General features: G+C 43.3%; 2 protein-coding genes across 2 annotated transcripts in view; one reads left to right on the top strand and one right to left on the bottom strand.

Annotated features, from left to right (window-relative positions):
* The window catches only part of st13 (ST13 Hsp70 interacting protein), a 50,512-nt gene extending 43,366 nt beyond the window's left edge, over window positions 1–7,146 (bottom strand). The window contains exon 1 of the mRNA XM_060849673.1: window positions 6,962–7,146. Within this exon, the coding sequence (XP_060705656.1) occupies window positions 6,962–7,071 (110 nt within the window). The 5' untranslated portion in view covers window positions 7,072–7,146. The remainder of the gene's footprint in view (window positions 1–6,961) is intronic.
* A 327-nt stretch (window positions 7,147–7,473) lies between these two features.
* The window catches only part of xpnpep3 (X-prolyl aminopeptidase 3, mitochondrial), a 39,910-nt gene continuing 32,894 nt past the window's right edge, over window positions 7,474–14,489 (top strand). The window contains exons 1-3 of the mRNA XM_060849407.1: window positions 7,474–7,645; window positions 8,311–8,427; window positions 10,155–10,562. Coding sequence (XP_060705390.1) covers window positions 7,588–7,645; window positions 8,311–8,427; window positions 10,155–10,562 — 583 coding nt within the window. The 5' untranslated portion in view covers window positions 7,474–7,587. The remainder of the gene's footprint in view (window positions 7,646–8,310; window positions 8,428–10,154; window positions 10,563–14,489) is intronic.

The raw sequence follows: 14,489 nt of genomic DNA, 5'->3' as shown, positions 1-14,489 counted from the left end.
AAAAGCCAAGTTGAACCTCATTAGAGGCGACTGCAGTGATCACATCACCTGAGGACATCTCATAGAGGGGCAAAAACATTTGCTAGTGTTTCTATTCGGGTCACAATCTAATAATTCCCACGAGAAAACATTCTTGTACATACACTGGATTGACGTTGACTTGTTATGGTAAAACAGTGGATACAGTATCTGAGTTTTTAAACTGACTAGGAGGAATGATTAAATTGTGGTGTTCAAGATGATTGAAGGATGTTGTAGTGTAGGGAGAAACTGTTGACTTCTAGTTGGTTTGATCAAAGAGCAAGAGGACTTAACATTAGAACTAAGCCATTCAGATGATGCCAAGAAACACTTCTGCACATGAAAGTTCGTCTTAAGCTCCCACCACACTCCTTTCTTTCCTCTGCTCTTTCACCCACTCCCCACCTCTGCAACACACACACAAACAAAACCCCTTCCAAAACAAAACGCTGACACTGTAGAGTCAATTAAAAATTTTTAAATTGAGACTGATTGATTCTGAACCTCTCAAAATCTAAGTGGGTAGTTGACAGCAAGACAAAATCAAGCATAAAATGATGGTATAGCAAATTCAAGGGCACAAATGGCCTAATGTTGCTTTTTGCAAAGTTATGGGGAGGACACCGCCTGCAAAAGGATATATAGGTAAAGTAATGAGCAAAACATTGGCAGGTGAAGAGTATAATACGGTAAAATTAGATTTCCGCTGATTTAAAATGGAGGAACACTGCACAACGTTGCAATCCAGAAGGATCTGCGTGTTCTTATACATAAATCACAAAACGCTAGATACAGCGAGTAATTAGAAGACAGAAAGAACATTGGGAAGCTTGAGCAGATTGCCTCTCTACTTTAGCAAAATAAGAGATGACATTGAGAAGAGTAAGATTTTGAGGAAGCTTCACAGGTTAGAAGCTGAGGGAATGTCTTCCTTCATTAAGGAATCTCGACTGGAAGCACAGATTCAAAGTAATGGGGCCTAATTTCAAATTGGAAGGAGGCTGAAGTTTTTCTCTCAGGTGGCTGCGTCGTTAATAATATTCAACGCTTAGTTAGACCAAATTTAGATCTATACCAGAGTCAACAAGTATGAGGGCAGGCAGGTAAGTGGAGTTAAGACCACAATGAGATCAGCCCTGATTTTACTATATGACAAAACAGACCAGAGGGGTTGAATGGCCTACTCCTTCTCCAATTTTGTATAATCATATGATGGTCGAAGTACCATAGTGTTGTTAATGCAAGTGGAACTTTATCTCCAGCAATCAACAACTCCAGGGAGGAGGTCAGAGACAGAGAGAGATACACAAAATAAAACTAATAAGCCAGTCAATTTAATCTTATCACTAGATATTTCAACAGAAATAAGAAACCAGAATGCGTCATTTGTAGAAAACAAAATTCAAACCTTTCATTTAAAAAAAAAATCAGTGGTTTACACAGCATTTTTGACAAAATTACACCACAGAAATAGGCTATTTGGCCCAGTGTTTGCCCTCCACACAGTCGGTCTAATATCATGTGGCTTGCTCATTCCCCTTCCTTCATTTATCTAATTCTAAAAATATTTAGATGATTTCGGCTTCCATCAGGAAAACCTTAATGTATATTCCAGGATCTTTCAACCCTTAATATGTTTTCTCTTGTTTATTAATTCCCTGACATTATACACTTTAATAGATTTCACCATTTGTTTTCCAGATTGAATAACTCCGTTATATCAATTATACACCAAAATCTACTAAATATTGACCCCCATAAACAATTTCATTACTAAACATGATTTGGAGATGCCAGTGTTGGACTGGGGTGTACAAAGTTAAAAATCACAACATCAGGTTATAGTCCAACAGGTTTAATTGGAAGCACACTAGCTTTCAGAGCGACGCTCCTTCATCAGGTGATTGTGGAGGGCTAGATTGTAACAGAATTTATAGCAAATATCTGCAGTGTGATGTACCTGAAATTATACATTTGAAAAATTGATTGTTTGTTAAGACTTTCATCTGTTAGAATACAATGATAGTTTCACTTCTTTCATGCGTAAATCACAAAACCCTTCTTTTAAAAGTTGCATTCTCGGGTTAGCTGCTAACAATGGTGATAGCTAGACAATATGTTGAAGGTGTTAGCCCTCTGTGTTCTCTGTCTATGCCATGATGTTTAGATTGTTATCTCACTTATTAGATTAGAATCACTGTGCAATACCAATTCACCACACAAAATATGTGCGTGCATATGGGTCTTTGTCAGTCTGTGTGTGTCTGTCTGTCTGGGGTGGGGGGTGTGCGAGAGTGTGTGCGTGCGCACCAACGCGCACACAGACACCCACACACGCACCCCCTTACAGACTTAAGACACTGCACTCACCACACCCCCCCCCCCCCACACACACTCAATCACTACCCCCCACCCCAGACAGACAGACACACACACACAGACAAAGACTCATATGCACACACATTTTGTGTGGTGAATTTGTACTTGTAGAGTTACATTGTACTTTGCTCAAAAACTGCATACATCCATGTAGAACTCTGAGCTCAAAAACTGCAGGAATTTGGTGGCACAGTGGTTAGCACTGCTGCCTCACAGCGCCTGAGACCTGGGTTCAATTCCCGACTCAGGCGACTGACTGTGTGGAGTTTGCACGTTCTCCCCGTGCCTGCGTGGGTTTCCTCCGGGTGCTCCAGTTTCCTCCCATAGTCCAAAGATGTGCGGGTCAGGTGAATTGGCCATGCTAAATTGCCCGTAGTGTTAGGTAAGGGGTAAATGTAGGGGTATGGGTGGGTTGCGCTTCGGCAGGTCGGTGTGAACTTGTTGGGCCGAAGGGCCTGTTTCCACACTGTAGGTAATCTAATCTAATCTAAGTCCACACCGACCCTCCGAACAGTAACCCACCAGATCCATTCCCCTACTCTACATTTACCCCCTGACTAATGCACCTAACACTATGAGCAATTTAGCATGGCCAATTCATCTGACCTGCACATTTCTGGATTGCAGGAGGAAACCTAAGCACCCAGAGGAAACCCATGCAGACACGGGGAGAATGTGCAAACTCCACATAATAAACTACCCATTTGGAAAGCACAAGATGACTACTGTCTATGGAAATCAGCTCAATAAAATTCTGTTCAGCGTAGGAAGCACACCAACACAATTTAGGATAATGGGTATACAACCTGCTATTAATGTACCATGCTAAAATTATAACAGACCCAGCTGTCAGAGCAGACACTTGTTTTTCAAACTCATTACAAAATTCATGTTACAAATGGTTCCACATTATCAACCTTCTACTAATGAGATGCTTTAAAAAGTCACTCTCTTTCAATGAACAGTAGGAACTTTAATATACTAAATTCATTTGCTAAAAAATGTGTTGCTGAAAAGGCACAGCAGGTCAGGCAGCATTAAAGGAACAGGAGAATCGACGTTTCGGGCATAAGCCCTTCTTCGAGAATGAGGAGGGTGTGCCAAGCAGGCTAAGATAAAAAGGTAGGGAGGAGGGACTTGGGGGAGGGGAGCAGGAATATGATAGGTGGAAGGAGGTTAAGGTGAGGGTGATAGGCCGGAGAGGGGGTGGGGGCGGAGAGGTCGGGAAGAAGATTGCAGGTCAAGAAGGTGGTGCTGAGTCTCAGGGTTGGGACTGGGGGGGGGGGGGGGGGAGAGGAGAAATGAGAAAGCTGGAGAAATCTGCATTCATCTCTTGTGGTTGGAGGGTTCCTAGGCAGAAGATGAGGCGCTCTTCCTCTTGGCGTCGTGTTGCCATGGTATGGCGATGGAGGAGGCCAAGAACCTGCGAAACGTTTCAGTGCATACCTCTGGGACACCCGCACCAACCAACCCAACCGCCCCGTGGCTGAACACTTTAACTCCCCCTCCCACTCCGCCAAGGACTTGCAGGTCCTTGGTCTTCTCCATCGCCAGACCATGGCAACACGACGCCAAGAGGAAGAGCGCCTCATCTTCTGCCTAGGAACCCTCCAACCACAAGGGATGAATGCAGATTTCTCCAGCTTTCTCATTTCCCCTCCCCTCACCTTATCTCAGTCCCAATCCTCAGACTCAGCACCGCCTTCTTGACCTGCAATCTTCTTCCCGACCTCTCCGCCCCCACCCCCTCTCCGGCCAATCACCCTCACCTTAATCTCCTTCCACCTATCAGATTCCCAACGCCCCTCCCCCAAGTCCCTCCTCCCTACCTTTTATCTTAGCCTGCTTGGCACACCCTCCTCATTCCTGAAGAAGGGCTTATGCCCGAAACATCGATTCTCCTGTTCCTTTGATGCTGCCTGACCTGCTGTGCTTTTCCAGCAACGTATTTTTAAGCTGACTCCAGCGTCTGCAGTCCTCACTTTCTCCTGAATTCATTTGCTAATCCGTTTAGATTTATTAATAAACAATGATATTTTGACTCCACTGAAGACAAACTGTTGGTGCAACTTAATAGAATGTCATTCCTCTGACACTACTACTTAGACAAAAGTAGCCCCTTACAACTAAAGTAGCTCCTCTTTCAAAGTAAATTTTTTATTTCCACTCAATGCTGATAGTATATACATGCAAATTCAAACAGCCTATCAATACTCTCAAAAGAATAAATAATCCCTAAACAGATATATTTCAATGTTTAAAAGCAGACATTTCTAGGAAACCTAAACGTTATTAGATCAGTTAAATAATTAATGAAAGAGCGCATCCTGGTTGTAACAGGATAAGCAAGTCAGTCAATGTGGCTCCAGGATCAGGTCAAAGGCTGGGCATCATGCAGTAATTCACCAACTGAATCCTCAAAGCCTGACCAATCTACAACATCGTAAACAAGGGTGTGGCAAAAACAATCCTCATTGTCTGGATGAACGTGGGTCCAGTAGAAATCAAGGCACTCAACACCATCAGAACAAAGTAAATTGAATGAGAGGCAACCTGCTCATCACTTCAACATGCATTTCCTCCACTATCAGTGTCGCCACAAAGATGCATTGCTAGAACTCACTTCAACAGCATCGTGCAAAACTATGACTGCTAATGTCTAGAATTGCAATAACAAATGGTGATTGAGACCAGCAACTGCAAGTTCCTTTTCCAGTCATATCAATACAGTTTGGCACAAAGTCATAATTCTTTCAGTCACTGAGTTGAAATCTCAGGACTTCTTTTTCCAAATGACATTCTTGCAAACTGCCTTGATGAGTGAAAGTTAAAGACTTTGACAAAATGTATTTTTTTTAGCAATACATGATCTCGATGTGTTGGGGAACAGACTCATATTTGGTATAAAATGGTCAATTTAGTAATACAGAGGTTAGCATAATGATAAATAAACATATACCCCAGAGGTAACAGAGCTGAACCTCTAGTGAAAGAAAGACATACTACAATGCATTGCCTCTAAATGCCCACAATTAATACGATGAATCTAAAGCAAATGAGCTGAGCACACAGGGCAATTTACAAAACAAAGGACACCATTTTGTGCTACATATATATAAACCTACATTAGGCTTCATCAAGTACTCTCCTCAGCCTCAATACTCTCACATGGATAGAGGCTTTGAAAAAGGTACAGAAGATGAGTCCAACATTGGATTCTAGTTTAAAACCTGTTAGCAATGTACATAACTCTAAGCCCAAGCCAGTATGCTTCAAAGCAGCATAAACTTGGTGATTTGATTCAAGTTTAGTGAGCTGAACATAGAACAATACAGTGCAGAACAGGCCCTTCAGCCCTCGATGTTGCGCCGACCTATGAATGACCTGAGGTCATTAATATTTCCAAGCAAGCTAGACATGTTACAAATACAGAAGAGATCTTAGGTCAGGTTAATTTGATCTCTTAACTAGTTTCAATCACCTAAAGTCGCAAATTTTACAGATTTACTACCATAATTGGCCTAATTTCCATTTTTTTCCCTTCAGCCGAACACTTTCAATATTCTCAACACAGAACAGCCATTCACCCCAATAGATTATTGCTGCTATAGCATTTATCCTGCACACTGTGCACCTCAAATCCAATTAACATACCTTTCTCTTTCTTTATCTTTCACATGTTTTCTAGCTTTCCTGGTATGTGCGCATGCTCTTCATCTAAACTACTTCACTTAGTCACATGTCCCACATTCTTGCAACTCACATCGATTTCTCCTGAATCCTATATTGGATTTATTAGGGACGTCAACATTTTGGGGGCAATCCTGGCCCTGAGCACAAGTGTAAACATCTTCTGCACATTCAATAACTTGAAGGTTACTTTTCAGTCACTTTTTTTCCAAAATAAAGAAAGACTACCACTTGTTGAAGCACACTTGTCTGATACACGTACAGCAATATGGTTTCAGCAGAACTGTGTGTGTATTACAAGGCACAGTGTCACATGTCTAAAATGAATGGAACCTGCCCAGCTTGTTTGTCGAAATCCAGACTCCACTACACAAAAGCAGGTGAATGATTATCCAATCCACCATGCAACCAAAGTTGGTTGGTGTTAGCTGTTGCACACCTGCTGTGTCACAAATTCCTAAAATACTTGGAGGTTCCAGTTACAGAGGGAATGGCGCTGCACGTGAAGCAAATACCCTGAACTGTGAAGTTTTAAGATTTATTGGTGGAGCTCAAATATACAAAGAAAGTGGTGAACTCTGATTTGAAAACACAATCCTGGTATAAAATCAATTCTGCAGGAAGCTGAAAGATTTTTTCAGACTGTCCCTCAGCTTTACAACTACATTCTGAATACATTCTACACCTAACCATCCCCACCTTCGCCCCCAGTTCATGCCCCATCCCCTCCCCCTCCACATACTACCCACACCCCCTCTGCTCCCCCAGCACACTGCCCACATCCCCTCCCCCACCACACACTATCTACGCCCCCTCCCCTCTTCCAAAACACTACTCACGCCCCCTCCCGTGCCACTCATGAAATCTTTACCTTTCCAGCCATTCCCGAAAGAAACGCAACTCGGGCATATGCAACACGGCCGGATTCCCTTTGCAAAGCTGCACAAAGGCGCTAAGATCCCGAAGTTTCTGCGGGTCCATGCTGGCTGAGTTACTGCGCGCTGCAGCTCTCCTCTACTCCCGCCCCCTCCGCACGCATGCGCAGAGCCGCTTCCGAACGTGCCTTCAGGAACCTTCTGGAAATTGTTACCCGGACCACGGCCTGTTTACAAATCCTGGGTTGATCATGAAACTACCCAAACCAACCTCTGATATCAATTCCTTACTGTTCGTTTTTTTTTATTCTACTTTAAAACCCTTCCAGCCATCTTTCCTGAGCGAAGAGTTTGAAAAACTAGGCAGTGTCGAGACCACCCATAATCTCGGCTGCGGCGGTTAGCTCCTCATTAACCAATCGTTTTACGAGATTGCGTAATTCTCGACCAATGGAAGGCGGGAAGCTCGCCATTTCGTCATCACAACGCGACAAAGCTGTGAAGGGCTAGAGCAATGTCTTTGACCTGAAGTGGCTTTCTGAGGCCACATTGGAGATAGATGTTGTTCATATAATTTTATGTGCAGTGTTTATAAATGGTGCTAACTGACATATAGTTAATCATGTTTGTCAAAACATTAAGAAACATCAGTACCGCTTTAAAGAATCTCAAGATTCAAGGTTAGATACTCAAGTTGTCAAGAGGAACACGTTGATTAACATCTGGATAAACGTCCAACATTATCTAGGAAGCTTAAGTCACGTTAAAGCTACTGAATTAAAAAAAATAATTTTGAATTGAGTTGATGGAAGGAGTGTAGGGACTTGTGGGTATGGTGAAAGCCTACATTGCAAATGAGTCTGAGAAGCCAATAGCCAATGCAAGCGAACTTTTTAAACTATAAATTTTTTTAAAAATCTTATTCTTTCATAAGCCCCCTTCAAGAAGCACTTGCAATTGTTTCAAATAAGAACAGAAAGTGCTGGAAATTGTACCCAGCGTCTGTAGAGAAAAGGAAAACATTATATGTTTCTGGTCTATGGCCATTTGTCAGAACAGGAGATAGTTTGGCCTTGGATTCCCATTAGTAGGTGTGTGAATCTAGTGTGAAGATTTTCAAAAGACGTAGTGGAGGATGGTACAATTACAATATTTAAAAGGCATGTGGATGGGTATATGAATACAAAGGGTTTAGAGGGATATGGGACAAAGTGCTGGCTAATGGGACCAGATTAGTTTAGGATATCTGGTTGGCATGGACGAGTTGACCAAAGGGTCTGTTTCTGTGCTGTACAACTCTGTGACTCTCTGGTTTTTAATGTTAAATGTACTTTCTATTCTTCAGGATGCAGTATTTGCTTCCACAAGAGATTTTCCATTATATCTTCAGGACAGAAGAACCTTCCCCCTCGCTATCTCGGTCAGCCTAGCCCCTTCACACACCCCCATCTCCTTAAAACAGGTATGAAGTCATTGAAAAAAATGAGTGATTGATGAAGGAGTATTTGTTGGACATCAGCTTCCAAATCTAGACAAATGAGTCCACAAAGTCCAAGCAATTCAGCTTCTTGCTTGTTCATGTTTGTTCCTTGCTGATTTCAGATGTTATAGGCCTGGAGGTTTGGAAAAGCCTACATTAACACTGGCTTTATTGGTGGAAATTAAGGACAATCTGATTTAATAGTATCAAAGGTACATCGCAGGAGGAGGCTATTAGGGAGAGGCTGAATAGGCTGGGGCAGTGTTCTCTGGAGCATCAGAAGCTGAGGGGTGACCTTGTAGAGGTTTATAAAATCATGAGGGGCATGGATAGGATAAATAGAGAAAGCCTTTTCCCTGGGGTGAGGGAGTCCAGAACTAGAGGGCATAGTTTTAGGGTGACAGTGGAAAGATGTAAAAGGGACCTAAGGGGCAACTTTTTCATGCACAGTGTTGTGTGTATTGAATGATCTTCCAGGGGAAGTAGTGGAGGCTGGGACAATTGTAACATTTAAAAGGCATCTAGGTGAGTATATGAATAGGTAGGGTTTAGAGGGATATGGGCCATGTGCTGGCAAATGGGACTAGATTAGGTTAGAATATCTCGTCAGCATGGATGAGTTGGACTCTGTGTCTTTGCTCATTCTTTAAAAGAGCAATTTAGTTATTCCCAATCCTCTGCCCTTTCCTCGTAAGCCCTGTTTATTTTTTCTTCTTAACATGTTCCCTTTTGAAAAGTATGATTGAATGTAAAATGTGCAACTTAGGAGAAGGAGTAGGCTGAAATGATCTGGCTTTGACTCCAATATTCTCCCTGTCACCCTTAACTCTCTTGTCAATCAAAATTATGTCAAGCTTAACCTTGAATATAACTCTGCTCCTCTATTTCTGGCCCTGTGTGCATTTCCAATCATACTTGCTTCATCATCAGTGACTGCACCTTCAGTTGCCAAGTTCTGGAATTCCCTCACTACACCTGTTGCACCTCAGTCTCACTTTCCTCCTTTAAAACACATTTTTAAAAACTACTTCTTTGACCAATCATAGCACCAACTATCTCCTACCTTGCTGAGGGTCACATTTTGTTTTATAATGCTTTTGTGCAACAATTATAGAATCATAGATTCCCTACAGTGTGGAAACAGGCCCTTTGGCCCAACAGGTCTATACCGACCCTCGAAAGAGAAACCCATCCAGACCTATTCACCCTGCCCTATATTTACCCCTGACCAATTCACCTAATCTACACATCCTTGGACAGTATGCGCAATTTAGCATGGCCAATTCCCCCAGCCCGTACATCTTTGTATGGGAGGAAACCGGAGCACCCAGAGGAAACTCACGCAGACACGAGGAGAATGTGCAAACTCCAAACAGATAGTCACCCAAGGCTTCTCTTTGAATGTTTGATTACATTAAAGGTACTATATAAAGATACATTGTTGTAAGTTCATCTGTGCTATTCATTTCAACTGATATGATGGGATTTGGATTAATCAGGAGAATTGCTCATAGAAAAGGAAATGTCAGTTCTCAAAATTAAAATTATGCTGAAAATCCAGCTGATAGTTGATCTGAGATGGAAGAATGGTCACCTTGTTCTCCCTCCCTCACCTCCATAAAGTTCTAACATGTTTTATTTCTATGAAAAGCGCTTCAAGAAGCTGTGATATTTCAGAGAATGTGACTGTATTTCTGTATCATTAACAGGTGAGGTCACCCCCGGCTTGTCACAGGTGGAATATGCCCTCCGTCGACATAAACTGCTGAGCCTGATCCACGAAAAGGCCGAGAGCTTGGGGACTTCTGACCATGCCATCATTCTGCTGTCTCATCCCACTTACTACATGACAAATGACATCCCCTTTCCCTTCCACCAGAACACAAATTTCCTCTACCTCTGTGGCTTTCAGGAGCCAGACAGCATACTGTTGCTCCACAATATTCCTGGAAAGAGCCTCCCTTCTCACAAGGCTGTCTTATTTGTGCAAAGAAGGAATCAGAACCGAGAACTCTGGGATGGCCCACGCTCTGGGGTGGATGGTGCAGTTTCCCTCACAGGTGTGGATGAGGCCTACACAATGGAGGAGTTTAGACCTTACATGCAGAGGTTTAAAGGTGAGTGGCATTTTGTGTAAGTGGGCAACCACATATAGGACTGGAAAGACAACCTCAGCCAGTGGGGAATTGTTTTCGTGGGGGAATAGGAATGTGAGACCAAATGTCATAATGAAGATGCTGGAGGTTATGATTCTGTGCAGAGCAGAGAAGAGGGAGCTCTACATCAGGTCTGCACTGCTGCTGGTTCGGTGTATTCTAGGTGAGGTGCCGTGAACAAATCAGTATTTTTCCCAAGAATAAACATGGTGATGATCAAACAAAAAAGAATGATCTTCATTTGCTGGAAGCCAGTTCTGTTGATGTGGTTCTATCAATGGTCCTAATGATGAGGAACTATTTTTTGAGGAGAAAGTGAGGACTGCAGATGCTGGAGATCAGAGCTGAAAATGTGTTGCTGGAAAAGCGCAGCAGGTCAGGCAGCATCCAAAGAGCAGGAGAATCGACGTTTCGGGCATGAACCCTTCTCTGAACTATTATTTGATACAGCTTCACACCAGATTTTAATTTTAATGATACATTTATTGATCTTAGCATTCGTTCTGGTTATTCATTCGTATGATGTGGCTGGTGGTAATTAAGCATTTATTCCCCATCCCTAATTGCCTTTGAGCCCCCTCCTTGAACCTCCGTAGTCCTTGGCGTGTAGGGACACTCGCAGTGGTGTTAGGGAGGGAAGTCCAGGACTTCGACACAGAGACTTTGAAAGAAAAATGGTATATTTTCCAGTCAGGATAGTGAATGGCTTGGAGGGGAACTTGCAGGTGGTGATGATGCTCCTCTCTATCTATTGCTCTTGTCCTTCGCAGTTGTAGAGGTTGCTGATTTGAAGGTGCTGTTGAAATAGCCATCATGAGTTTCTGCAGTGAATCTTGCAGCTAATGTACACTGCAGTGACATGGGGCAGCACAGTGGCTCAGCGGTCAGCACTGCTGCCTCATAGCAACAGGGACCCAAGTTTGATTCCAACCTCGGGCAATTGTGTGAAGTTTGCACATTCTCCCCGTATCTGCGTGGGTTTCCTCCAGGTTCTCCAGTTGCCTCCCACCATCCAAAGGTGTGCAGGTCAGGTGAATTGGCCATGCTGAATTGTCCATAGTGTTCAGGGATGTGTAGGTTAGGTTCATTAGTCAGGGGTAAATATAGGGTAGGGGAATGGGTCTGGGTGGGTTACGTTTCGGAGGGTCAGTGTGGGCTTGTTGGGCTGAAGGGCCTGTTTCCATACTGTAAGGATTCTATGATTCCATGACTGTCAATGTTGGAGGGAGTGAATGTTTAAGGTGATGACTGGGATGCCAGTCAGCTCATTTTTTTTTGTCTTGAATCATGTCAAGTTTCTTGAATGTTGTTGGAGCTGCCCTCATCCAGGCAAGTGGAAGCTATTCCATTATGCTCCTGACGTGTATTTTGTAGATGATGGACTTAGTGTTAAGCAACTTTATGTGACAAATGTAAAAATATGAATAGCTGCTACTCAACAATCGCTCATAAATGAGATTGGTTTGGGTGGAGTTGTGGGTGATCTGCTGAAAACAAGGTCCAGAAAATGTGTTAAATGCCAATGTTCTTGAGCTTTCCTAATGAATCCGGTCTAACTGACTTTCCCCCCCCTTTACTGTAAGTTTGATGTGCTTTGCATAGAATCCCAACTGTGGGGAAGCATGCCATTTGGCCCCTCAAGTCTGCACCAACCCTCTGAAGAGCATCCCACCCAGACCCACAGCCCTACCCAATCCCTGCATTTCCCCATTTCCCATGACCAGTCACCTAGCCTGCACATCCCTGGACACTGTGGGCAATTTGGCATGTCCAATTCACCTAGCCTGCACATCTTTGGACTATGGGAGGAAACCAGAGCACCCGGAGGAAACCAATGCAGACACGGGGGGAATGTGCAGACTCCACATAGACTGTCGCCCAAGGATAGAAGCAAACCCTGGTTCCTAGTGTTGTGAGGCAGCAGTGTTAACCAATGAGCCACTATGCTGCCTTATACAGTGGGTTTCTTATGATATGGAACCCAGGACCAGAAATGTGGTACTTCCTGCAGTGACTTCATCCACATTTATAACAATCAAATGGTAATCTCAGTGGCAAGAGCTACATTGACCAAGATGCTCCTAAGTTCAAGGTCTTTGTTAAAGCTGCACGGTAGACTATTGCAGAAAATACGGAATTGTGGGTGATTTAGCGGTTTGGACCATAAATTTGCTAACTGATGGGCTTTGGATTGGTTTCACAGGTCAGCGCATCATCGAGGGCTGAAGGGCTTGTACTACGCTATAATGTTCTATGTTGTATACATAAAGGCCTACGTAAAGCTTTTGATGATGGAAAAGCTTGAATTTTCAGAGTAGCAGTGAACCTGCTATTTGTTACACATCGAGGCAAAGCAGTATTATCTTTGGATGGTTAATCCAGGGTGGTCTGGGGACATGGGTACTGCCATGGTAGGTGGTGAAATTTGAATTTAATAAAATCTGAACTGAAAAGTGTGGTGAATGGCAACCATGTAACTATTGTTTTAAGAACACTCCGGTTACTAATGTCCTTTAGCGAGCTGAATCTGTCTGCAGATCCACAACAATGTGGTTAACTCAGAGCTGCCTGCTGAAATATTCTGGAAAGCCAATCTCAAGGGCAATTAGGATGAGTAACAACGGCTAGCCTTGCAGTGACGGCCGCAGTGACTAATGAGGCCAGTTGACAAGTTTGGCTGACTGAAAAATGAATTTGGAATTCAGATACGCAAATGTGCAAAGCTCAGTTCTGTGAGATGACTGGAGAGGTTGTCTTTAAGAGTGAAGGAGATTAATGAAAGACTGAACGAAGATGTTCACAACTACAACTAGTTTTGCCATGGTAAGCAGGGAGCAACTGATTCCACTGGCAGGGGGATTGGTAGGTAACAAGGTGTCACAAGGCTAAGGCTGTGAATGCTGTCAATGCCATCTCCGGGTGCACCGAAGCAGAGGCCCCTCTATGTAGTTATGAATGTTGGAAGCAGGAGAGCTTAGCTTCAAGATTGTACTGCCAACTGTTCCAGTTAGACGTGAGAACAGGACACGGGAACTTGGGGCTGACCAAGAGGAGCTTCCCCAGAAGATTCTGCAGGTCAGGAAAGATCAGAATTGAACTGAAGTCAATTGCCCTGTCCAGTCTTCATTATTAACTTTCAGACATTAGACTGTACCCCTCCCTGACCTTCTACATTACCTTCTCCCTTCCCAGAGCTAGGAAGCCATACCTGGTGGTCAGAGGTGATTTTGCACCAAGCTACCTCCTCGTTTAAGTTCCATAGATGCAATATCAGCCAGGCATGGCATCCTGCTGCTGGCAGGGCAGTGCATTTGCTGGGGAGGGCTGGGTTCCAAGGCTGGGGGGGGGGCAAGGAAATGGCGGGTACAGAGACACCAGCGGGGACTGGTAGTAATATATTCAGAATGTGTTAAATAGCTGCTTTTCTATACAATGCCACACAATAACCAGAGACTTCTCTGATCAGTGAAGTTGTCTGATTCATGTTACAAATGCAAGTGTGAGGCAAAGTAAAAAGATAATTTCTTTTAATTGAATATGAGTTGAAGTATGTTGTCACCACAGGGAATTATTTTCTCCCTCTCTTATTGTTATGTCTCAAAAATCAAGATCTCATGGGTAACCAGTAACTGGTGAACCCCCCCACTCCAACAAATGGTCATTGCCTTTGTGTGGGAGAGAGAGAAATGTAAAAGATAGCTTTGGTGGTTCTGGTCATCCATTAACTCAGTCGAACACACAGCCTAAATATTTTATGTTTGGAACAATCAAAGCACCCCATCATCCACGATGTAAGATAGGTAAATGTTTTAGAGGCTTTACTGAAGTGACTAATTTTATTGTACCAATCATGGGGCATGGGATTCAGACAATACTTAAGAACTTCCA

The sequence above is a fragment of the Hemiscyllium ocellatum genome, chromosome 33 (genome assembly GCF_020745735.1).
Source record: "Hemiscyllium ocellatum isolate sHemOce1 chromosome 33, sHemOce1.pat.X.cur, whole genome shotgun sequence".
Taxonomy (NCBI): domain Eukaryota; kingdom Metazoa; phylum Chordata; class Chondrichthyes; order Orectolobiformes; family Hemiscylliidae; genus Hemiscyllium; species Hemiscyllium ocellatum.
This window is presented reverse-complemented; position numbering and strand designations above follow the sequence as displayed.